This window comes from Sciurus carolinensis, chromosome 10, assembly GCF_902686445.1.
Source record: "Sciurus carolinensis chromosome 10, mSciCar1.2, whole genome shotgun sequence".
NCBI lineage: Eukaryota > Metazoa > Chordata > Mammalia > Rodentia > Sciuridae > Sciurus > Sciurus carolinensis.
In genome coordinates, this window is record NC_062222.1 from 127886845 (window position 1) to 127911261 (window position 24417).

At 42.7% G+C, this 24417-nt stretch overlaps 1 protein-coding gene and 1 non-coding gene across 2 annotated transcripts in view; both read left to right on the forward strand.

Annotated features, from left to right (window-relative positions):
- Window positions 1-24417, forward strand: part of Fam184b (family with sequence similarity 184 member B) — a 109630-nt gene that overhangs the window by 33190 nt on the left and 52023 nt on the right. Inside the window, 6 exon segments of the mRNA XM_047567465.1 lie at window positions 14982-15740; window positions 16455-16479; window positions 16482-16589; window positions 17839-17966; window positions 18483-18688; window position 19203. Coding sequence (XP_047423421.1) covers window positions 14982-15740; window positions 16455-16479; window positions 16482-16589; window positions 17839-17966; window positions 18483-18688; window position 19203 — 1227 coding nt within the window.
- On the forward strand, window positions 13268-13340 carry Trnav-cac (transfer RNA valine (anticodon CAC)). The gene has a single exon. It is a non-coding gene; the product is annotated as a tRNA-Val (tRNA).

Sequence of the window (24417 nt, forward strand, 5' to 3'; positions counted from 1 at the left end):
AGGCGGAGTAGGGAATGGTTCATTTTTTTCATAATTGTCATCCTTATATTTGCTTCTTGATTATTTAAAAAAATGCCAGTGACAAGAGTCTAACAAAGAAGGCTAAAAGTTACCATTAATGAGAAAAACTTTCCCTTTTAATCAAATATAATATAGGACAGAGAAAAAAGCTTCATAGTTAATTGGTTCATTTAAATTTGGAATCTTAAAATAGTTTTAAATTTTCTTTCCTTTCATCATTTTAATTGAGCCCTTAATATGTATGTTGTAGGAAGTTATGAAAGGCAATGAACAAAATTTTTAAAATTTGAACTCTTCAGCTGTACACCATGACACATGCCTGTTATCCCAACAACTCAAGAGGCTGAGGCAGGAGGGTCACAAGTTTGAGGTCAGCCTCAGCAACTTAGCAAGGGCCTATCTCAAAATAAAAAGGGCTAGCTTTTTCTTTCATTATTATCAATAGCACCCTGGATTCAAGAGCAGTACTACTACTACTACTAATAATAATAATTCTAAAAAATTAAAATTGAAATCCCCCACTACTTTGAGAAAACTACTACTAGCGTGCTGAGATACCTCCTTTGAGTCTTACCTCAGACCTCCTCCTACCTTTCCAGGAGTGGCACTTGCTCCCTTCCATACTTCCACCTAGATTCTGTCCCCAGAGCTCTTCCTTGCTGCTGTCCTTGGGTTCCCACTGAGGACACAGACTGCCACTGCAGTACCTGCACTGATTCGTCCAGAGAAAGGGGACCAGCAAATCAATAAACACTTCTAACATTTGATCTCATGTGCCTTTAACACTAATGAACAGAGGTCCAAACTTAAGGTCTTAAAGCACTCTATGAGGATATTAGTTGGAATAATAATGATTATTGCTATGATAACAAAAGAACTCAATGGCTGGGGTGAAGAGAACTAGACAAGTGTGTTTTAACAGAGCTGCAAACACTTCCATTTTGACCATGGACTCACATCCACTCCCCTTGGGAAATGCCAGTCTAGTTTGACCATTTCGTTTATTAAGAGAGGAAACTTCATTTTCTAGAGAGGTTAAGGGACCTACCTAAGGTCACAGTGCTTGAAATGGCAGAACTGAGCCTCAGAACTTGGGTCTTGTGTTGACTGTGCCTCCCACCAGCACTCACAGGGCCTTCAGCCTGCACCATCTTTCCAGTTGGATGTTCTGCTTGATCCTGTTGTGTGCTCATGTGCTTCTCATGTTTTGTGTCACAGTAGGAACTAAGTCCTAATTTCTCATTCTTGCTCCTGCAGTTCTGATGCTGATGCCAATGAACCATACTGGATTTACTTAGAAGGCTCATGAACATCAGCTGTATGAACACCTCTTCTTGCTGAGGTGTTCCCATTCTTCTGGAACCAGATTTCTAATTTCCTTTGAAATATTGGTCATAGATAGCCTCAATCTTCATTCCATGTTGTTGAAGCAGATCAATCCCATTGTTCTGGTTCCCACATGACATGAAAGTAGCCGGGCAATGCATTCTACTCCATTGGCCACAAGAATCCATCAGCATTAAACACGTGACCATGGTCAGGTCCATTGAGTTAGCTGTAAGGCTTGTGTTGGAACCCTTGACAGATACAAGTTCTCTTTCCTAAAATATGCTAAGCTGGTCAAATCTAATCTGAAAGCTGCCTGTGACTATTTTGTTCTACCAAGGAATGAAGGCAGTATAGAGGAATGGTTTTACTTTGACACAGAAAGAGATGGGAGTTAAGATGACTTCCTTTAAGAGCTTCTACCTGATGCTAACAATGGCTCTGGGCTTTTCCCATGCATGAACATTCCTTCAACTCAAACTAGTAGATGTGTGTTTCTGTTTCTGTACCTAGAAGAGTCCTGGTTAGTAAATCTGCACATACTAGGATTCAGCTGCTAAAAAAGTAATGATTTTAAAGGAGATTTCACACGTTTTTAATGGACAAAAAAGATTTGCCAAGACATGCTGCAAAGGCATTATTTCATAACCCTTGGATCTTTTTTCCCTTTTCAGAAATAATGAAGGGCTCTTCAGGAGCACATACTAAAATCCATTTTCTACCCTCCAGCCCTGACAGACGGTATAAGACTGACTCAGGGAACTCATCCAAGAGAAAGAAGACTGTCACCATTTGTGAAAATGGAGATGACTTTACACATAACTCTATTATCCAGCGCCACCTTGGCAACCTTCCAACTCTTCACCTTCAGAATGTGTTAATAGGACTTCACGTAACCTCTCAGACAGCTGTCAGATCTGAACTGAGTGAAAAGAGCTCTGGACTCAGGGTGCATATTTGGTGCTCACTGAATTCTCATTGAAGAACAGTTTCTACTGATTTCTCACTTTACCTTCTGGGATGTGTAAAATACCCAAACTGCATTTTTTTTTAACCAGCTAGATAGAAGTAGTAGTGACATGCCTTTTCACCTGGGCAGCTCTGAATGATTCCATCTCCTCATAACACATCCGAATGGTGTCTCCTCTCTGGCATTCAGAATTCTTCTTTTGCTTTTTCATCATTCACTCATTCACTCACTAGTCATCTGCTGAATTCTGGGCTAGGGGTTTTTCCAGGTACTGAGGATATAGTGATGAGTAATGAACATCCCTACTAGCACCTCTTACTGAGGACCTACTGTGTGCCTACTAGTTATCTGGCCCAGTGTTTGCCATTTGGACAAAAGGTGCATCTGTCATGATTCTGCCTCACAAAGCCAGCAGACTTTGCAGTGGTGAATCCCCCATTGACCATGTCCTACCCTCAGGTATGCCAAGGCAGATTAAGGCCAAGAACCATTGGTGTGGTTGGTGAGGAGCCTTCTGGGAGTACTAAACAGCACTGTCTAGAGTCAGTCCCTGAATTTACAGGGACACTCTAGAGAAGCAAGGAATATAAGTGACATAAAGTAGAATAGTTATAGAAAGAATAATCTGGAGGAAATTATTTCAGAAATTTCTAGGCAGCCTAGACAGTGGTCTTTGTATCATATGTTCTTCGATGCTGTCACAGTTTTTTCCTAAAGAGTCTTATGCAAGATTGAGTTTCAAAGATCATTTCTGAAGGTACAGACTAACCATAGCCAACACGGGCTCTGCTCCTGACCTGTGACCTGAGGTTAGGGAGTACTTGCACACCTCATTACATTCTCAGCAGCAGGACTAGCTTAAATGCTTCTCCATGAAACAGAGGCCCTTAGTGCAAAAGAAAACACATTTGCAGTAACTAGGCTGCTCAGACTAAAACAGGCTAATTCCTATTTCTCCTCAGTCAGATGGAGGCAGCAGAGCCAAGCCAAAGCCTCCAGGGAGGCCTCAGGATCTGTTTCTCCTTCCAGGCCATGTCTCATCAGTTGTACTTGAGGATTTACTGATGCAGAACATTCTGAAGGTATACTCCCTAGTCTTTAAAAAAATAAAAACCACAAAAACTAGAGTTGTTCTGATTATATCTGAGATACACACCCATCAAGAAAAGTTGGAGAATACACAGAAACCAAAAAAGGAGTGGGGGAACTGATCACCCTTAATCTTACTGGTTATGTTTTGGTACCTTCTTGACACTTTTCTTTGTCAATGTGTATTAATGTGTGTATGTAATTTTTTAAAATTTATTTTTATTGTACACAAATGGGATACATACTGTTTTGTATATAATTTTAAAACAAACTCAAATTTATCAATTTTATATATTTTTATCTTAACTTCTTCCTAGTTTTTTGAGATCCTTGCCATGGCGTCTGTCATGGATTGTGTATTCCTATAGATTCTCCTGGCAGCACAAGTCAGGAATAAAAGACTGGTTGTGAACTGTACTCAGTGCGGAGTTGAGTTCCTTTCATTTCTGGAGTTCAGGTTAAGTGGGCAGCATCTGCCCCATAACTGATAAATTAAAAATCTGACAGAGTATTTAGCCAAACTCCCTGCCACTGCACCAGAGGCTACATGTAGTCAGAACACAGAAATTCAGCCATGGCTGGGAAAACTATCAGCAAAGATAACCTGGGATCATAAATGGATGTTTGGATTTTGTTAAAGTGTTGTTTGCAGGGAATATTTAGCTTGAAACATACTGTTTATTGACACTTTGTAAATAGTACGTAAATAGATTGGAAAATAGTACAAGAGTTTTTTCCCCAGGAATGTATAGATAATAAAAATTCATTTAGAATGGACATTCAATGCATTTATATTTATCATGCTGTGGGATTTACCTTGTAAAGCTGCTTTGTGAACTGGAAAGTGCTATGTAAAAATAATGTTAGCACTCATTACTATATCATTTATATGGGAAATGGATATGTACATCTATGTCAGTGAGCATACAAAGTCTGCTTTTAGAATTTAAATATATGAAATTGCAATCTAAGTGGGTGAATTTGCAGAACTATTATATCTGCTTTTGCAATTCACACAGTTCTGTTTCTATGCATGTGGTTATAGGTTTTGATGTTCCTACTTGGATTGCTTGTCTGTCAAAATATTTACAAGGAAAGGTATTAACTTTTCTTTCTTTTTATTCATAAAAAGTATCATGGTTTGAATATGAGGTGTCCCCCAAAAGTTCCTGTGTTAATGCAAGAATAGTCAGAGGCAAAATGATTAGATTATGAGAGCTGTAAACTAATCAGTTCATCCTAGTTCATCACTGTAGGCAGGTGGGGTGTGGCTGGAGGAGGTGGGTCACTGAGTATGTGCCCTGGAAGGATTCATCTTCCCTGTAGCCCCTTCCTCTTTATTTTCTGTTTCCTGGCTGCCATGTATGGAGAAGTACTCCTCCACCATATCCTTCTGCCATGATGTTCTGCCTTGTCTTTGGTCCAGAGCAATGGAGTCAGCCCACCATGGGACTAGACTTCTGAAACCATAAGCCAAATAAGTATTTTTTCCTCTAATTGTACCTGTCAGGTATTTGGTCACAGAGTTGAAAAGTTGACTAACACAAGAATATCATTCACACATATGCAAATCTATTGACCAGATTGGCCAGTCAAGGGAGTTTTCAAAAACTCTAGACAAGTGATTTGAGATTTGAGATAGACAAGATGGTCCCTTTGTAGTCCCTTGTAAAACTACCCAGAAAGAAGGCAGGCCTATGTCCATGTGTAAGTGTTGGAGAGGCTGAAATTAAAAGCCTTCCTGAGGGACTGCCCTCACCTTTCAGCTGAGCCTCAGTCTACACTGGTTTGTGAGACACTTGGGTTTCAGTTACTCAGAAGCTTATGTCTCACAGTTCAGTGCCACATGCAGTGAGGCACCTAGCAACAGCTCTCTGATGGGTAATGATGAGATTTAATTAGTTTCTTGGATCTGTCTAGAAATCCATTCCAAGCTCATTTGTGTGAGCCCAGCCTGGTCTGAGTCCTGTTCCAACTTGTTTCCATAAAAGAAGAGGCAGCAACCACATGACCTTTGCCCTCTGGGCTTCTTTCTGGAAATGCCTAAACATTGAAGCTTCTGTGTCCAGGGATGAATCAAAAGCAGTGACCATGGCCTTTCTATGGTCTAGTGTCTCAGGATACCAAGTTTCTGAGTAGAGGTTGTAGCCACCCTGCAGTCAGGCAGGGCAAAAAATTTTCTAGAATTTTTCTGTCCTCTGCCCCACACCCGAGAATCACTGACCTGCCACTATTTCTTGTCTGCAACTCTCAAAGCCCATTCCTTTCCCCTGCTTTAAATCCAGCTTTCCTAGTCCTCCAAGTCCTCTTCCAGCCTCCATTAGATCCAGACTGCACTTTGCAGCCAGGGCACAGCCCCAAAACTTAATAAATGGAGTTTTCGTTGCATGAAAGGGCACAAATCTTGTGAGAAAGATTTCCTTTCTGGAACATACACCACGGTTTCCCAATATACACTCCCATGTGGCTTTCAAACTCTAAGATCTCTTGGAACTGAGTTTAAAAATGCAGATCCCTGGACTTCCCAAAGACCTACTGCCCACAGCAGGATCTCTGGTGCAAAGCCTGGGAGTCCGCATGGGCACCATGTGCTGCATACAGAGAATACAGCCTGACCTTTAACCTGGAATATCTTACCCCCTGACCACCTGTCCAGCATTGTATCATACTGTCCTTCCCTCTCCTACCAATGCCCTTGACTTTGCCCTTGACTCACAGTCTACTGCATGCCCTTTGTTTTAATTCCTGCTCTTGGTATGCTCCCAAACTGTCTTTTCCTCCAATTCCTTCTACCTGGCTAATATTTGCTCATCTTTCCAAACCTAACTCAAGCATTCAGTGCACTCTGATACCATTTCTGCTAGGACAAAGTGATATTTTTTTGTTTGTTTTTTGTTTTTAACTTTTTAAAGATGAAAATAGTTCATTAATGTTTTACGTAATTTTTAAATCATAACTATTAACTGATAGTAGTTGTACAAATTGATGTGTTTCACTACGACATTTCCATATGCATATATAGTGTTTTCATCACATGCACCCTCCTAACTGTTCTCTCTTGCTTGCTCCTTTCTCTGCCTGGAAGAAGTGATATTTTATTCGTTCAACAAATATTATATTTGCAAATGTAAATTTACACTTACAGAATCCTTTCACATTCCAGGCACTGTTCTGGGATCTAATGGTGAACTCAGCAGACAGAAATTCCCACCTGCATATAGCTCATATTCTAGAAGAAGAGAAAAGCAATAGAATTGCCAGATAATATGGTAGTTGTATGTATCATTTCCACAGTGGGTGCACTGTTTCCCACCCCCCAGCAATCCATAGGGACTCCCCAACATTTGTTTTCTCTCTTTAAAAATGACATTCAGGGGCTGGTGCTGTGGCTCAGTGGTAGAGTGCTTGCCTGGCACATGTGAGGCACTGGGTTTGATTCTCAGCACCACATATAAATAAATGAATAAAATAAAGGTCTATCAACATCTGAAAAATGTTTTTAAAAATGATATTCACCTTAATGGATGTGAAGTTCTAGAACATTGTGGTTTTGGTTTACTTTTCCTTAATGATTAGAGATGTTGAGCATCTTTTCATATGTTTATTGGTTGACTCCAAAATTTTAACCTAAGCAATTGGAAGAAAGGAGTTGCTGTGAGATGAGATTGCGGAATATTGTGGGAAGAGTCAGTTTTTGCAGAAATATGGAGAATTAATTTAAGATGCATATTGGATATCTAAGTGGAGATGCTGGTAAACACAGATACATGAGTCTGATGTTCAATGACAGATCCGACCTGGTTAAATAATTTGGGAGTCAGTAGAAATGAAACATGCATAAAGTTATGCAGTTGGTTGAGATTCCAAGGGAATGTTATAGAGAAGAAAAAATAGCCTGAGACCCGAACTTTGGGGCACTCCTACTTGAAGGATGCAGATGAGGAGGAACTAAGTAGCCAAAGAGATGGAAGGCAGTGGTCAGTAGAAAGATATTGTATTCTGGAAGCCAAGTAAAGGCAATGTTTTAAGCAGCAGGAAATGATTTATTTTTTTAATTTATTTTTATTGTAAACAAATGGGATACATTTTGTTTCGGTTTGTTCATGGAGTAACAGCATACCAGGAAATGATTTATTAAGTCAATGCTGCTGAAAAGTTGAACCAGTGAAGACTGATACTTGGCTGTTGTTATAGCAACAAGGAGGTCAGCTGTGACCTTGATGAGCTATTTGGGTGAATTAATTGAAGTGAAAGGCTGATTGGAGAGGATTCAAGAGAGAAGAGCCAGTACAAATTAGTGATAGTGGGCATAAAAGTATCTGAGGAGTTGCTATAAAGTAGCGAAGGAAAATGGGGGCGGTGGGATCAAAATAAGTATTTTTGTTTAGGATAAAAATCACAGAAGTATTTTTGTTAATGATAAAAATGAGGCTGCTCTATTAATGATGATGTAGGAGAAAAGGGAATTACTGGAGTAATGTGATCCTTTCTTCTCTACCTTTTCCTTTGCCTCTTCAGACTTCTAGCAAAAAACTCCAAATACCTCTGAACCTACTGATTGTGTTACTTTTGATCTCTTTTTGTGTATTAGTCAGATTTTCCTGCAGTCATCCTGGGTAACAACCACTCTCAAGACTCAGCGGCTTTAACAACAGTGATTCATTTCATGCTCAGGTTGGCTGTTGTTCAGCTGCTCTCAGCTGTGTTCGACTACGCCAGGCTAATTCTAGACTTCGGGTTGGAGTCCAGGCTACTCCATGTGTATCTTATTCCGAGACCAGTGACTACCCTGAACACACTTTTCTTGTGAAAACTGGTGAAAGCACAGGAGAACAATCCAAAACACATACAAATACATTTAAAGGCTTTGCTTGCAACCAGTCCGTTCATATTGTCTTGGCCAAAGCGAGTCCAACATCATTAGAGAAGAAAAGTAAATGTCATCCACAGACTGGGAAGGGCCACGGTGAGGAAGATGAATGAAGCCGGTGGGGAAGATGGAAGAACTGTGTGCTGGGAATGCTGTAAAGGGCTTTAGGTTCATTGTGCCATTTAACTTCTGAAGAGAGCTTTGAAGTGTGTGCCGCTTCCCATCTCATAAATAAGGCAACTGAGGCTCAGAGAGGTTCAATACTTACTCAACTTCTCATATTGCCTTAGAGGTGGGGCTACAATGTGTGCCAGGAACAGCAGGCTCTGCAATGTGGCCCCAAGCAATTGAAGTTAACCCCACTGCAAAACAAGACGAAGCTTAAGAACGTTCATTTTGTAAAATTGTTATGTGATTTATTGGAAAATTTATATGTAAATTACCTGACCCAGTGATGTCATACTCTGGATACTCAGTACTTATTACTGCCTTTTTGTCCCCTTTTCATTTCAATTCTGACTCCTGTTGCTAAACTTGATAGAAATGTTTTTCAGGATCTGATGCTCTTAACCTTGTTAAATCTACAATGTTCAACCTCTAAGACCCCAACAGGCTCTGTGCTGAAACTCTCTCTGAAGTCAGACTATCTTCAGTGGATTTCTAAAACTCTTGGGAAGACTTCCCTGCTTGCTCAGTATTTCTCTTGGCTGCTAAATTATTCATGTCCCTTGATAGATGCTGGTCAGCCTCCTCCTGAGGAAGTGGATTTGCAAATGAGGCTTGGACTAGTTTCTGTGATATTTCAGTGCAGTAGTAGATGGTGAGAGAAAGCAGCCAAGCAGGTGGCAGGGGAAGGGTTGCCAAGTGACCCCTGAGGCATCAAGCCCAGAAGGGTGGGTGAGCTCAGAATCTGCTCAGCAATGTCTGATGTTCAGAGCAGGTTGGGGAGATTATATCTCCGAAGTCAAAGGAGTTTTCCTTTTGAGGGGATGGAGTGAGAGGATAGAAGGAAGAAACGTGTAATGAGTACCTACTGTGTGTCAGTTTGGAGATGTAATTCTATTTGATTCTCCCAGAAACTAGGTGTGGGTCATCTCCATTTTACAGACAAGAAAACTGAGGCTGAGAGAGATGTAATAACTTGAGCATTTAAAAGGTAAGTGTGAGAGAGAGTATATGGCAGAAACCCAAATGAAGGGTCAGTTGCAATGAGTCCAGGGTTGGCGATGCTTTCCATTGTGCAGAGACCCTGGCTCCTCTTATATCATGGTTCCATCAACCTTAGCCCATGGTCCAACATGACTGCCTGGAAATTGAGGAATCGTCTTAGAAGAAGTAATAACACTTCTTATATCCACCTAGCCAGACCTTGGCCAGGGGTCACTCTGAGCTAGAGGAGAGGCTGCGACATGTGACAACATGCCTACAGAAAAGCTAGGACTCTATTTCTAAGGATGGAAGAGAGAAACAGATACTTGGTACATCAGCAATTTCTGTTACAAGGAAGGATGAGGACCCCGACTCCCTCAGTTCTACTGCACGGCCTTCCTCATAAGAAATCTCCACTGGGCTGCACAACCACAAGAAGAGTTTGGCTCCATTGCTTCGTTCTGTGAGCCAGGCACCATACCACGTCTTATAGCATTAGCTCGTTTAATCCTTTAGTTACTTTATAAACAGGAACTTCAGCATTCCCATTGTACAAATGAGGAAACTAAGGCCCAATAAGATTACACAGCAGGGCTGAGGCTGTAGCTCAGTGGCAGAGTGCTTGTCTAGCATGTGTGAGGCACTGGGTTCAATCCTCAGTACCACTAGGAAAATAAAGAAAACAAAGATATTCTGTCCATATTACAACTACAAAATTTTTTTTTAAAAAAGATTACATAGCAGGTGAGGTCACAGCTAGCAAATAGCATCTGTATGCATACATCTACATGTGTGATATCCTTACAGGGGCAAATGGGATCTACACTCATGTGGTGCAGTGTCCTTCTTCAAGCCAATGCTAAACGCCTGAAAGTGAATCAGGCCAGACACCGTGCTAGGTGCACAAGGAGCTATGAAAACATGAGCTGAGATCCCTACTCTTAGGAAGCTCTCACTCTACTTCAACTTCTTGGGCCCAGTGTCCATAATATGACATGAAAGGGCCATAACAGCTTTTCCCAAACATGTCCTGAGAAGACAGGTGAATACGATAACTTTCTGTATCTGCAGGAAGCTGCTATGGTTTGAATGTTGGTCTCTCCACAATTTAAGAGGAAACTTAATGCCCAATGCAAAGGTATTTATGACATGAGATCTCCACCCTCCTGCATGGCATTAGTACCCTTATAAAAGGACTTGAGGGAGTCTGTTTGAACCTTTCTGCCCATATGAGGACATGTTTGTCCTTTCTGCCACACAGGACACAGCAACAAGGCACTATCTTGGAGCAATGCTTACCAGACACCAAATCTGCCAGCACCTTGATCTTAGACTCTTAGCCTCCAGAACTTAAATAAATTTCTATTATTATCAGTCTGTGGAATTTTGTCACAGACTAAAGCAGGAGCTAAAAAAAGCCTTATAAAGGAAGTGAAATCCCTTATATCTTTTCTTGATTGTTTCAATTAAAACTCATTTGCCTTGAATTATACCATTTTTCTTGTATCCTCTCCTTTCTTCTGAACTCTTCTTATTGGCCTTTCTCTAGTCTCAGTCTTTCCTCCTACTTCCACCCCCAATTTGGTCTTGTTTCCCATCTAGCCATCTACTCTCTCTGTCCCTCTTCCCTTCACAAATGATTTTAAAGAGAGTAGCACCCATCTATAATCTCCCTTCATTAAATTCCATTTTTTCTTAACCACAGCAGGCTGAATTCTGCTCCTAAAATAGACTAAATACTACCAAATACTCTGGCTTTTTGCTGAGCCACAATTAAGCGTCTCAAATCTTTTCTCTTTGGATAGGATAGGATAATAAATGATAGGCGGTAGTGTTTGTTATATAGTCATTAGATGTAAGATGTTGCTGTATATTACCTCATTTAGCTCTCAGTCCAATCCTAGGAGGTTGATATTATTGTTAATCCCATTTTACAGACAGAGAACTGGGCTCCAGAAGGGTTGAATCACCTGCCCAAGATCACCAGCTAGGAAGCAAAGAAGCTGGGACTCCAACTCTGTAACCCAAGCTCTTTATCATTTCTCCTACAAGAAGCAAGAAACAATACTTTATGCTAGGAGAGTAGAAAAGTGGGCCAGTAATTAGAGTGAAGTTCTCAAGAAACATGGTAGGGAATTGAAATCACCCCTATGAGGATGAAGGAATAGGGAATTTTAGAACAGGTTGCTTACAGGGTCGGCCCTCAGCTAGAATCTGGAAATTATTCAATTTCCAGAGGAATCCCACTACTCACACTAATGAGGGTTGCTCACCGTGCCGAAACGTGCCAATAACGTGGTTTGTGCTGAGCACCCCGCTTTCCTTCTGGGAGTTTGGAACTTTGACACGTGTCAAGTAGAGGCTGCCTGCCAGAGGAGCCCCCAGTGAAAACGCTGGGTGCTGAGTTCTTGACAAGCCTCCTTGATAGACCATGTTTCTCATGTGTTGTCACAACTCCTTCACAGGTGAATTCACTGCACTGAGAGGGACGCTTACCCCTGGCTTGCCCTCCAGGCTTCGCTCTGTGCACCCCTTCCCTTAGCCGATTTTGCTTTGTGTCCTTTGCTGTAATAAATCATAGCCATGTGTGTGACGAGATGCTGGATCCTGTGATGCCTCTTAGTGAGTCACAAAACCTAGGAGTGGTCCTGTGGACTGTCAACATGTTGGGGTAACTACTAGATGCTGTAACAGATAAACACCAGCTGGTCAGTCTCAGCATGGTAACTGATATCTGGCTTATGTCCTCCCGTAGCGGGCAACCCTACTGGGTCTTCAGGGCTCAGATGCCTTCCATCTTGAACTTAACCTTCCTCTAAGTCCTCTCCATTGTCTGCAGATAGGTAAAGAGGCTGTGTGAAGGATACTCATCCTTCTTAATCTTTATGTCTGTGCTGACCCCAAGATGACATGCATTACTCCAGCCACCTGAATTCCATTGGCAACTACTAGGCTATGATCCTGCTTAATTCTAGGGACTAGGAATGCGGTTTCTGCTCAGTGGCTGAGCCTTGCAGTAACTATGATAACTTGTGACAATCCCATAACAGATACTTAATATGAACGTACTGTGCATTCAATTTCATACCAAGTACTATGGAGCAACATGCAGAGGTGATACTACTCTTACCTGCGCAGCAACTGACATGCAAAAGGGGATTGAACACCCCAATGAAGAAGGGGGAAGGCTTGCTTCTTCTAGTCAGTCTCCTTCCTACCAGACCCTTTCCTCTGTGTTTCCATAGTAACTGGTGCTAAATCCTCTCAGAGCACTTGTAAGAAAGCATTGAAACTTTCCATTTTCTATCTGTCTCACTGAATTTCATTTTTGAGGTCACAAATCTAATTGTCTTTTTGAGCAGCATATACCTCCAGTGACTAGCACAGAACTTGGTCCATTCAAGATGTGCAGTCAATCCATGAATAAATAGATGGCTGAATGAGGCAGCGAGATGCAATGTGATCCAGTGTGGCGAGTATGTGCTTCTGAGTGAATTGCACTTTCTTATTTATGACCTTGCAAAAGTTACTGAACTTCTTTGAAACTGAAATTCTCAATCTTAGAACAGAAAGAAAAACACCAAATTTGCAGAGCTGCCATAGGAATTTTCTGAAATTATGAGTGGATATATAGTTTCCATCCATGTACAAATCACATGGTAGATTCTATAAAAATGGTCTTTATTATTAACACAAATTACAACCAATGTGGTACCAAATTCAACATTTGCTTAGCTCCAGATACATTCTTGGATGGAATCACTAGGAAGCTATAGAAACCACCAGAAATTGACTGAATCCTGTGCACAGAGTGATGTACAGGAGTTCTGGAGAGAGGGGCTGGGGATATAGCTCAGTTGGTAGAGTGTTTGCCTCACAAGCACAAAGCCCTGGGTTCAATCCCCAGCACTACCAAAAAAAAAAAAAAAAAGGAATTCTGGAGACAGAAGCTTCATTTCATCATGGTGTCTTCCAGGGAAGGTGAAGAGGCTAGTTTCTCTGGTCCCTGCCTGGAAGAGAGTGAATTCATGATTCTTTGGCTGGTGCTTATTCTTCCAAGGCCTCACAAGATGCCAAGCTCTGATGGAGTTCTGATTCCTTCATGCACCCTTTTCCGCTGGGGACCAAGAGTGATGAACAGAGAAGACCAAGCTCCTCTCTCATGGAGCTTACCTTCTGGTGTAGAAGACACACAAAAAATCAATAGCTATCTCATATGGAGAAAATGGAAAATAAGATATTAGGCTGTTTCCTGGATGTTTGTTACTCTTCCTTCAACATCTGTAGTCTCTAGGCAATGTATTATTAAATCTAATAACACATACCACCTCTTGTGGTGCTCTTTGACCTTACTCATTTTGTACATGCAAACACACACACAGCTTTCTCTCATATACTATTTCTGATTGATCTCTTCTCTGTGTTATAAATGTCTAAACTCCGGGCTTTCAACTTTTTAAAAAAGTAACAGAAGACTTTTTGTTTTTCTCTGAACTACTTGTTGGGGAATCATCAATGCAAATGCTATTCTTCTCTGATTGAAGAGGGTGCTCCCATCTGCTTAGCTTCTACCAGGCTCCCTGAAATGAAATGTAACCTCCAAGGAACTCAGGGCCACAAAGATGCAGTGTGAAAACCATGAATGAAACACTAGTAGGAATCTGACAATGACATTATAGTCTAGTTCAGTAGACAAGACAGACTGATGAATAAGGAAATACCAGCCCCAACCAAGGCTATAGGTAAACCAGCGTGAATGTATGTGATGGGGGCTCTTTAGGAGAACATTTTAAATACCCAAGGGAGCCATGGACCCACTTGTTTTGGTGCCTTCTCCATCGGGATGTCTAGAGGCATATCAAATTTAATACATTCAAAGAGAATCCTTGGTTTTCTTCTCCATATCTATTGCACCTAGTCTTTCCCACCTCCGTAAACAGCTACCTGTTACTGGGGCCTGTGTTCCTGTGTTCCTTCATTCCATTCTCCACCCAGCAAACTTTATTTTTTCTTTTGTTTGGAAATAGAAAGGGTCAACATCCTTGTTCCTGGTCTGAGAAGTCTTTCACCAACAAGGATGATGCCAAGTGAATTTTTCACAGATGAGCTTTCAGACCGAGGAGGGTCCCTTCCATGTTGAGTTTTCTCGAATCTTTTTTCCTGTGCCTGTGGAGAATATTGCTAGACTCGGTTTCCTAAGACTTTGTTGGTTTTTTTGCGTTCCAAAGTGTTCCTTTGGAACTAATGAGATCACATCACCTTCTGCTTTAAAACTTCCCTAGATTCTGCTGTCCTCTCAAAGTCCCCTGTGGATACCCTCTCAGAGATCTCTGGGCAGTGTCACTCCATGGCCTCGCTTCCACCACCTTCCCTGCTCCCTCGCCGGCTTCTGGGAACAGTTTTCAATAATCGGCCGCCACCCAGATCCTCTTTTCAGGCCCTGCTTGTGCTGCTCTACCTCGGTCTCCAGCGTGAAGGAGCAGCGTCTCTGGTCACAGCCACCCTCCCACACACCCAGCCCCTTGTCCTAACTGGGCTCTGCTGATTTTCCTGCAGGTGATTTATGCCCTGAACACCCGCCAGGACGAGGCGGAGGCCAGCATGGAGGCGCTGCGGGAAGCTCACCAGGAGGAACTGGAGGGCGCGGTGGCCCAGACCAAGGCGAGGGTCCTGCAGGAACAGGGCCGGGGCAGTGACGAAGAGGAGGCCCTTCTTCAGCGCATCCAGGCCCTGGAGAGCGCCCTGGAGCTGCAGAAGAGGCTGACTCAGGAGGCGCTGGCCGAGTCGGCCACGTGCAGGCTGGAGACCAAAGAGAGGGAGCTGCGGGTGGAGGCGGAGCACGCCGAGCGCGTCCTGACGCTGTCCAAAGAGATGCTGGAGCTCAAGGCCGACTACGAGAAGCGGCTCCTGCACCTGGCGAGCCACGAGGGCCCCCAGTGGAGCCGGCCTTCCCAGGAGAGCCCGGATGCCAAGGCGGAGCCGGGTCAGGACTCAGAGATGCAGGAGGTGCTGCTGGAGGTGGAGCGGCTGCGAGCTGAGAACCAGCAGCTGAGCCAGGACTACGCCCGCAAGGCGGAGGAGCTGCAGGCCACCTACGAGCGGGAAAACGAGGCCGTCCGCAAGGCCATGCAGCAGTCGGTGAGCGAGGCGCTGTGGCAGTGGCAGGAGAAGGAGGCCGACCTCCGCAAGAACTTCCAGGCCCAGGAGTCGGCCCTGCAGGCCCAGGTCCGGAAGCTGGAAGGGGACCTGGAGCACAGGGGTCGCAAGATAAGTGACCTGAAGAAGTATGCCCAGAAGCTGAAGGAAAGGATTCAGGTAAAAGGGCCCCTATTCATACCTCCCCCAGGGCTCATGGGCTGCTGATTTTGAACACCTACTGTGTGTAAGACACTGTGCCGAGCACTTGACTTCTGTAAGGTGTTATCTCTATCAAGTTCATTCAGCACGTTATTTATTGAACACCTATGTACTAGGCCTGGGTTATGGGCAGGGGAGGCATGATGAGCTAGACTTAGTCCCTACTCTGAGAACTTAGAGACTTACAGGTTACAGATGAAAAAACAAGACTGAAATTGAGAAGCTTAAAGACTGACCTTGCTGAATATGCAGTGAATGTTTTTGAACTCTGGTCAGCCTAACTCTAAAGTGTGCTCATTCCATTACAACTTGTCTCCCCTAAAATCCTTAGGACATTTGTGTTCCATCAATGAGTCAGTTGTGTGAGCACCACAAAAGCACAGAGCAGCATCACTAAAAAGTAAAGAGCTGCTAGTATTCCTAATACTTCCTGAGTGTTTTTTTTCTGTACCAGACACTTAATCTCATTTAATCCTAACTAGTAAAAGATTAAATAATGTTCCCAGGGCCACACAACCAATCAGAGGATGAGTAGGCATTTGATGAACCATGAGGCACTAACTCCAGCCACTCAGAGCTTTTGCTGCGCACTTACCCACCTTTCAGATCTAACGACTGTCCTGCACCCAGAGCATGTCTCTATAAAGAACTGAGACCTTGCTGTCTATCTAGGACCTGGATGTGCAGCTGAAGGAGGCTCGCAAGAGAATTCAGAGTTGAAGAGCACAGCAAAAAAACTTGGGGAGAAGCTGACAGTTGCCAAAGACAGACTGATGCTGCAGGAGTGTTGTGTGACACAGAGAACTGGTGAGATACCCCTGGAACAAGACCCTTAAAGACTGGCGCTTGGCCGCTAGGTGGGACTGGTTCTTCTGGCAGCCTTGAGACTACTGAGGGAGCAGGGAGGAGGGGCAGGGCTGTTTCATCTGGTTGGTTGAGTTTTACTCCGGGCAGGGCCAGGTGAACTGACACCTGGTGCTGCTTTGCCTGGAACTCGCACAAGCCAGACACCTAAGAGGTGTGATGTGAAAGACCCTTTGCCTCCAAATATTTCCCCATCTGAGCACCTTCTTGGCACAGGCTTTCCCCCTCCATGTTTAGACAGGACTTTGTACTTTAACATCATTTCATACAGTTACATTATTGGGTCGTCCCAATAATTTTGTAAGATAGGCTTTCCACTTTTCCATATTACAGATGAAGAAATGAGGCTCAGAAAGGATAAGCAGCTATTTCAAGGTCAACCAAATGGTCAGTGGTAAATCTGGTGTGTGTGACTAAGAATATTTGACCCCAAGTGCCTTCCACTAGGCTCTCTCATCAGAAAGTTCCTGAATACCTGCAGTGTGAACAGCTTGACAACAGAGGCACAAAACATGGGCTTTGCCTTCAGGGAGCTTATGGGAATGTTACGTTATAGCCAATGGCATCAGGGGCTTGGCACAGGCAGCAGGGGGATAAGGAGTCTGGATAGAAGAAATTGCTACAGGCTGAAATGTGAGATGGAGGACATGTAAGTCGGAACCAGAAGGGTGTTGAAGGTGTACAATTGAGGTGCTCAAAAACAGGGCATGAGCATATCAGGGAAAGGAGGGAAAAGTTATTGGTTCTCATTACATTTTTTCCTCAACCTTTTAATTCCCAATGAATATACATATATATGTTGGGGAACATGCTGGATTTTTTTTTTGGGGGGGTGCTGGGGATTTGAACCCAGGGCCTTGTGCTTGCAAGGCAAGCACTCTACCAACTGAGCTATATCCCCAGCCCCATGCTGGATATTTTTTAACCAATAAAAAGTGTAACTAAAAAAACAGAGATTACTCATTTAGGAAGGGAACATATCGGAATGAATTAAGCTTAGAATACTGCTTGAGCAAAGATGAAAATCGCTACATTGACTGCGCTTGAGAACCAGCAGAGCATGGAGCAGGGATTAAGTAGAGGAGTGGTCAGTGTCTTCCACTAGCAGAGTGTGGGACCTGCCTGAAGAAAGCCCTGGTCACAAGGGCAAAGTTAAGAACATCCCAGATGATGTTGAAACTCATGCTTGCAGATTGCGTGAAGCCTGAGAATGAAGTTCTGGGGGAAGTGAACATCTTGGAGGTCCACAGTCTTCACCCTCAGCAGGATCAAAGCTGTCCCAAGGAGTGTTCCCGCACCAAAGGAGGTGCAGATACACAGGTAGTATCTGAGCCCTGGGGGGGGAAAGTCACAGAAGGCTCTTCTGGCATGAGTTTCAGGTAGACGTCATTCCCCAATCACTCAGAACCATCACATTCCATGATTTCAAGAGTAGAAGCAAGAGTGGAGTTTTAACCAGCTTCCTATCAACCCCTTGTCATTTGGAATTAAGGCACTGGGACATGTAGCAGCATTCTCCCAACTTTTATGTCAGCTTCTGGGAAACTGAAAATTGTTTAGGATTCTACTCCCTATTCCCAATCAATACAAACAAGGCATTCTTTAGAAACTGGTATAATAAGGTCTGGAACAACTAATCCTGTGGCAATATATACACCCTTCCAAAGAGTCCCTCTCCAATAGTGACAAAGTGAAGTCTTTTACAATTATCAAATATATAGTCTCGTAAAATTTATTCACTTTCTGATATATGCATATTTAAATGTTGCAAGACTTGCATGGAAGAGAAGTAGTAATTCCTTGGATAACTATACAAAGTCCCATTTCTTTCCATAGACCAAGAAAGATGCAAGCGTTGAGACGCAAAGTGTGAAGCAACGATATGAAGAAAACCTTCGTAAAATCAAACATCAGACTGAAGAAGAGAAAAAACACCTCAAAGACCAGCTGGTGAAGCGCCTGGAAGACATGGTGAAGAAGCACACGGTGGAAATCAAAGCGGTTCGTTCATCTGTAGAGGCTGAAGAAAGAAGCTGCAGGAGGTGAGAACCTCTTCCACAGCCATAAGGCCCTTTCCTTTCCTTTGTCCCACCTCCTTCCTTTCCTCTTTAGTTTCTTCTTTCCTTTCCTCTTTAGTTTCTTCCTTTCCAAACATTGACTGAGCTCCTGCTGTGTTCACCGCTAAGCTGATTCTCCAAGGGCACACGGGTGGAAGACACTGACCTGCCCTCAGGGAGTTCAGGGACTTTGGTCTGATCAAGAGACACCCCTGAGATCGATCGTGAGACAACAGGACCCGGAGTTGATGACATGGGGTGCACTTGTGTTCTGTGAGCACTTATTTAACTTAGGGAAATCCATCTCTGTTCATCCTGAAAAAAATATAGAAATTCCAGCAACCCAAAACTCAGGCCTCAAAGACTACCTAGGTCCAAATCCCCACCCAGCTCTCATCTGGCCCTTAACCGGGAGGGAAATCAGTAACTGTCTGGAGATGTGGGCTGGCTGAAAATAAAAGACTGAAAAAATAGTATTAAGAAATAAAAACAGGGCTAGAGTTGTGGCTCAGTGGCAGAGCGCTTGCCTAGCATGTGTGAGGCACTGGTTTCGATTCTCAGCACCGCATATAATAAATAAAATAAGGTCCATTGACAACTAAAAAATATTTTTAAAAAAGAAATGAAAACAAAGGACACAAAAAATGTATTTTAAGTGGAAAAGACCTGATGGGTCTGATCCTAACAAAGAGAGAAAGCCCACCAACCTTTATTTTATAGAGAAACATATCAAAGGAATTCTTTGTTAGGAAAAGCTCTTTAAGATAAGTAAGAAGTGAGAAGCGGTGGGAAATTGACCTAATGGGACCTAATCCCTTGTGCAGTAATTTTTCCTCCTCCAGGCAGCTGGTGCCTCAAGACCATTTAGGCACACTGATATCTCTCACCCAAGGCTAGCAAGCATCTAAATTCAAAGCTATCAAATTCATAAATTCCATGCCAGGCATGGAATCAGCCCCATTAACAGTGCCCGCCTGCAAATGGGTGTGTCTTTTTATACCTTCACATGGAAAAATTCCCAGATGTGGCTGTTAAGCTGTCCAAGGCTACGGAATTCAAAGCAATAATTTATTCGCCACTCGACACCCAAACTCACCCAAGGTGAGCTACTTAATCTGGGCCCTCCCAGAGGGAAATTCTACATGCCTGAATTTTCTCATCTATGAGATGGATGAGGAGAATAACAACATCTTACAGTACTGTGGGGAATAAATGGGAGGATTTATTTGAAGATGCACATCATCTCCCAGAGCCTGGGCCCTGATGGCAGTAGGTAGGTCCAGAAAAGGAAGACAGTCTCTGCTGCTCCACCTCCCTCCACGGCAGAGATAGCTCTTCTGCAGAGAAGGCCTGTGAAGCCTCATCTCTGTTGTTTGCCAGGAAAGTAACCACGTGGAAATTTCAGGAAAAGAACGAAGTGTGGATCAATATTATTATGAATGTGAGTGGATGCTTGTTTAATGCTTCTGAGAAAACTTCTTTATAAGCCAAGAAGGTACAATTCCAGCACCAGGTGTTCACTGAGAGATAGTTATATATCTCTGTGGGACACAATTGTGTGGGTGGTTAGGAGTAGTGAAGTACATAATACATATGTACTGAATAAATACATGATCTCATGAAAGGCCCAGGCTACTCCTGGGCCTAAGTATTGACTCTTCCACAAGCTGTATAACCATGAATAGGTCACTTAGCCTCTCTGAAAACTGAACACTACAATGGAGATAAATACTTTGAGCGTTTGTTATGCCAATTAAATATTTATTGCATATAAACCCTTAGTTCAGCATACAGTATGTAGTGAAAGTTTAATAGCATCATGTGGAATAAAAATATTGCCTAGTACCCATTATACTTTCTACTTAATACTTAAACACATTGAATCCTTCTAGCAGTATTACAAAATTGGTGCTCATATTCCCATTTTAGATAAGGAAGCAGGTTCAAAGATGTGGTGTATTAGGTCGCACAGATAGTAGGTGTTGGAGCTACGATTCAAACCTGACAGCCTGGCGCCAGAGCCCTTGGTTCCCAAGCCCTTGGAAGGGTAGACAGCTGTATTGGAAGCATTTTTCTTCCTGTGAGCTATGACCAGTTGCACAAATCCATTCTTTAGACCAAGAGACCAATGCATTTTCCATCCTGAGTCACAGTTGGCAGGAGGTACAGTTCTCTTCCAGATTACAGGTTGCTCTAGTTACCCGATGGCCAAATCTGACCCTGATTGACACCAATTGAATAAAACTCACTGGGTTGTGTTGGTTTTTTGTTTTGTATTTTCTGCTCAAGTTTCTTTGAACTTGTAGATTTATAGTTTTCATACCGTTTGGAGATTTTAAGACATTATTTCTCTTTTTTTTCTGCTCTGCCCTCTTCTGATATTGTCCCACAAGTCTCAAGATCCTATCCATTTATTTTTTAGATTTTTGTCTCTCTGTGCTTCAATTTTAATAGTTTCTATTGCACTGTCTTCAAGTTCATGCATGTTGTTTTCTGCATCATCCAGTCTTTTTAAAGCTAATTCAGTACATTTATCACTTCAGATATCATGTATTTCAGCTCTAGAAATTTCATCCTGTTCTTAGTTTTCTTTGTCTTCTCAAATGCTTTTTTAGGTTCTTGAGCATATTAATAATTATTCTTTTAAAGTCCTAATTTTTATAATTTTTGAATCTTTTATATTGCTGATTTTTCTTCTGATTATGAGTCATGTTTCATTGCTTTACATATTTAGTAATCTTTGATTGAATGCTGGTCATTGAAATGTTAAAAATCTGTATTTTGTTGTCAGCCTTTTGTATTGACTTTCATTTTGACTAGCAGTTAAATTACTTGTGAAACATCTTTTCAGATTTATCTTTTATCATGGAGAATACATATACAACATAAAAGTTAGCATTTCTAGACTTATTTTTAAGCTAAAGGTAAATCTAGAGTAGCATTTGCTCTAGTGCTAATTAAGCTTTGCTATATGTGTTGATCAGTATTAATGTTGTTCTTATTGCTAATGACTGATTCTGAGTGACATTTGAGACTATGTACTGACTGCATGCACTGTGAACTTTATTGTAAATACATTATTAACAAGTACTTTTTCTTCTTGAAAAAGGTTGTCATGTTTTCCCTCAAAACCCCAACTGAGATCTCTGCTTCTAATTTTCTGTGATTGCTCAGTTGTTGTTCCCTTAAAATTTGCTATGGTTTGGATGTGATTTGAATGTGTTCCCATGTGCTGGAGACTTAGTCCTCAGTGCAATAGTATTGGGAGGTGGTAGTGACTTTTGGTGGTAGAACCTTGTGCAAGGTAATTGGGTAATTAGGGGTACTACCATTAGAAGGAACTGATGTAGTTCTTGTGGGTCCTCACAACAGGGCTATTATATGAGTGACTGGCCCTTCCCCACTCTCTGGATTGCTATATGATGTATCCCTCTTGCACATGTTCTCACCATAATGCTATCATCATGATCATGATGTGCTATAGCCAGTGAGACACTCACCAGAGGAAAATCAACATGGCAGCCTGTTCTTGGACTTTCAGACTCCAAAACTGTGAGTTAAATAAATGTTTTTTCTTTATACATTACCTGGTTTGTTAGTCAGCTTTCAGGTATTATAACAAAATACCTGAGATAGTTAACTTACATTGTAAAGAGAAAAGGTTTATTTTGACTCACAGTTTGGGAGGTTCCAGTCCACAAGCAAGTAAACCCATTGTTTGGGGCCTCTGTGGAGGTGCTTATGATAATGACCAGAAACATGTGGTAGAGCAAACTGCTCATCTCGCCACCAGGAAGCAAAAGAGAAGAAAAAGAAGAAGACACGGTCCCACAACTGTTTAAGGGCATGCCTCCCAGGATCTGAATACTGCCCTAGGTCTCCACCTAGGCCCCTTCTCTTGAAGATTCCTCCACCTCCCAATAGCACCACCCTAGGAACCAAGCCTTTACCACATGGGCCTTATGGAATATTCAACATTCCAACTATAGCACCCAGCCTCAGATGTTTCACATAGCGAGGGAAAACAGATTAATACAGAAAGTTGGTACTGAGAGGTGGGACTGTTGCTAATAATGAATACCCAAAAATGTGGATGTGACTTTGAAGCTGGTTGGGGGTAAGAGCCTGGAAGAATTTGAAGAGGAGAAAATGCTTAGAACCCTATAAGTGGAGCCTAATGGGGGTTTGTGGTGAGGGTTCAGAATAAGAAAAGGTGACTAGTGAAGAGCTAGAATGTTTAGCGGTTAGATAAGTGGCCATGACAGATTGCTGATGGAAATGAGGAAGGTTCCTTTGGACATGGAAGTGAAAACCTCTCTTACCATATCATTGCAAAGAATTTGAAAGAACTGTGTCTGTGCCCAAGAACTTTATTGATAGCCATATCTAAAAGTGATGCAGTGGGATACCTGGCAGAGGAGGTGTCTAAATAACAAAGCATCGATGCTGCTGCTTAGTTACTTTGAACTGTGGGCTTCAGGAGCAAGGGCATGACTGGAAGGTGGAAGGTATAATTCAATGAATGGGAAGCAGAAGGAAAATATTTGGAAACTTCGCAACCTGGCTAGGGAATGAACAAAGAAGAAGCAGGTAAGGGAGAGGCCCAGCATTCGCTTGCTGAAGTGATTAGCATTGCTGTCGGGGAGTCCCATAGCACTCATCATCAGGACAGTGGGAAGGGGACCGGAGGGCATCTGACAAATCTGTCAGACTACCTTTTCTATCACAGGCCAAGAAGCCTAGAAGGGCAGAACTGATCCATTGAACAGGTCAGGGGTGCTTTCCACGGCTTGCTGCCCATGGCCCCTCGGGTTCTGCTCCCTGCTTTCCAACGAAGCCCTCCTTGGTCACTCCAGCTGTGGTTCAAGCAGGTGCAGGCACAGCTTGTGCCCCCACTCTGAAGGGAGCCCGGTGTCCACAAGGTGCTGACTCTGTAAGCATGCAGGGTCAAGATCTACGCTGTGAGGGTAAGGGAGGAAGGGAGGAAGGATGAATTGTGTAGAGGGGAATGAGGGGTGGGGAGGGGTCGGAGGAAAGGAAAGATAAGAGAATGAGACAAACATCACTACCCTACGTACGTGTCTGATTACACAGAGTGTGACTCTACTTCATGTACAACCAGAGAAATGAGAGTTTGCGTATGATGAATCAAAATATAACAGAAAAAGGAAAAAAAAAAAAACAAAAAAAGATCTTTGCTATGACAACTTCCTGAGATGATGAGATTTCAAAGGAAAGTCTGTGCATGGGAGAAGCTATTGCAGAGATTCTCACTAGAATGTCCAGTGAAGCATGGGAGCAGGACCACTGCTTTTGAGACCCAGGAAGGTACAGCCACCAGCAGTGTGCAATGGCAGCCTGGAAAAGCCACAGATATAAACCACAGAGCAGCCACATGGGCTGCAAGCAGTAAAGCTGTGGGGCAGAGCTCCTCACATGGCCTCCTCTCCTGCCTGGTGTACACACACTTGGAGCTTTAAGATACAGAGTCTGCCATGCTGGGCTTTGGACTTGCCACAGGCCAGTTACTTCTTTTGACATGCCTATTCCTCCCTTTTGGAATTGGTATGTATACTCTGCCTATCCCTCTGTGGTATGTTGAAGTAGATGATTTTTTCAGATTTTACAGACTCACAGCCCGGAGTTTGCCTTGAGTTGCTATTAAGAATTTGGACTTTTGAGTCAATGTTAGAATAAGACTTTGGGACTCTTTG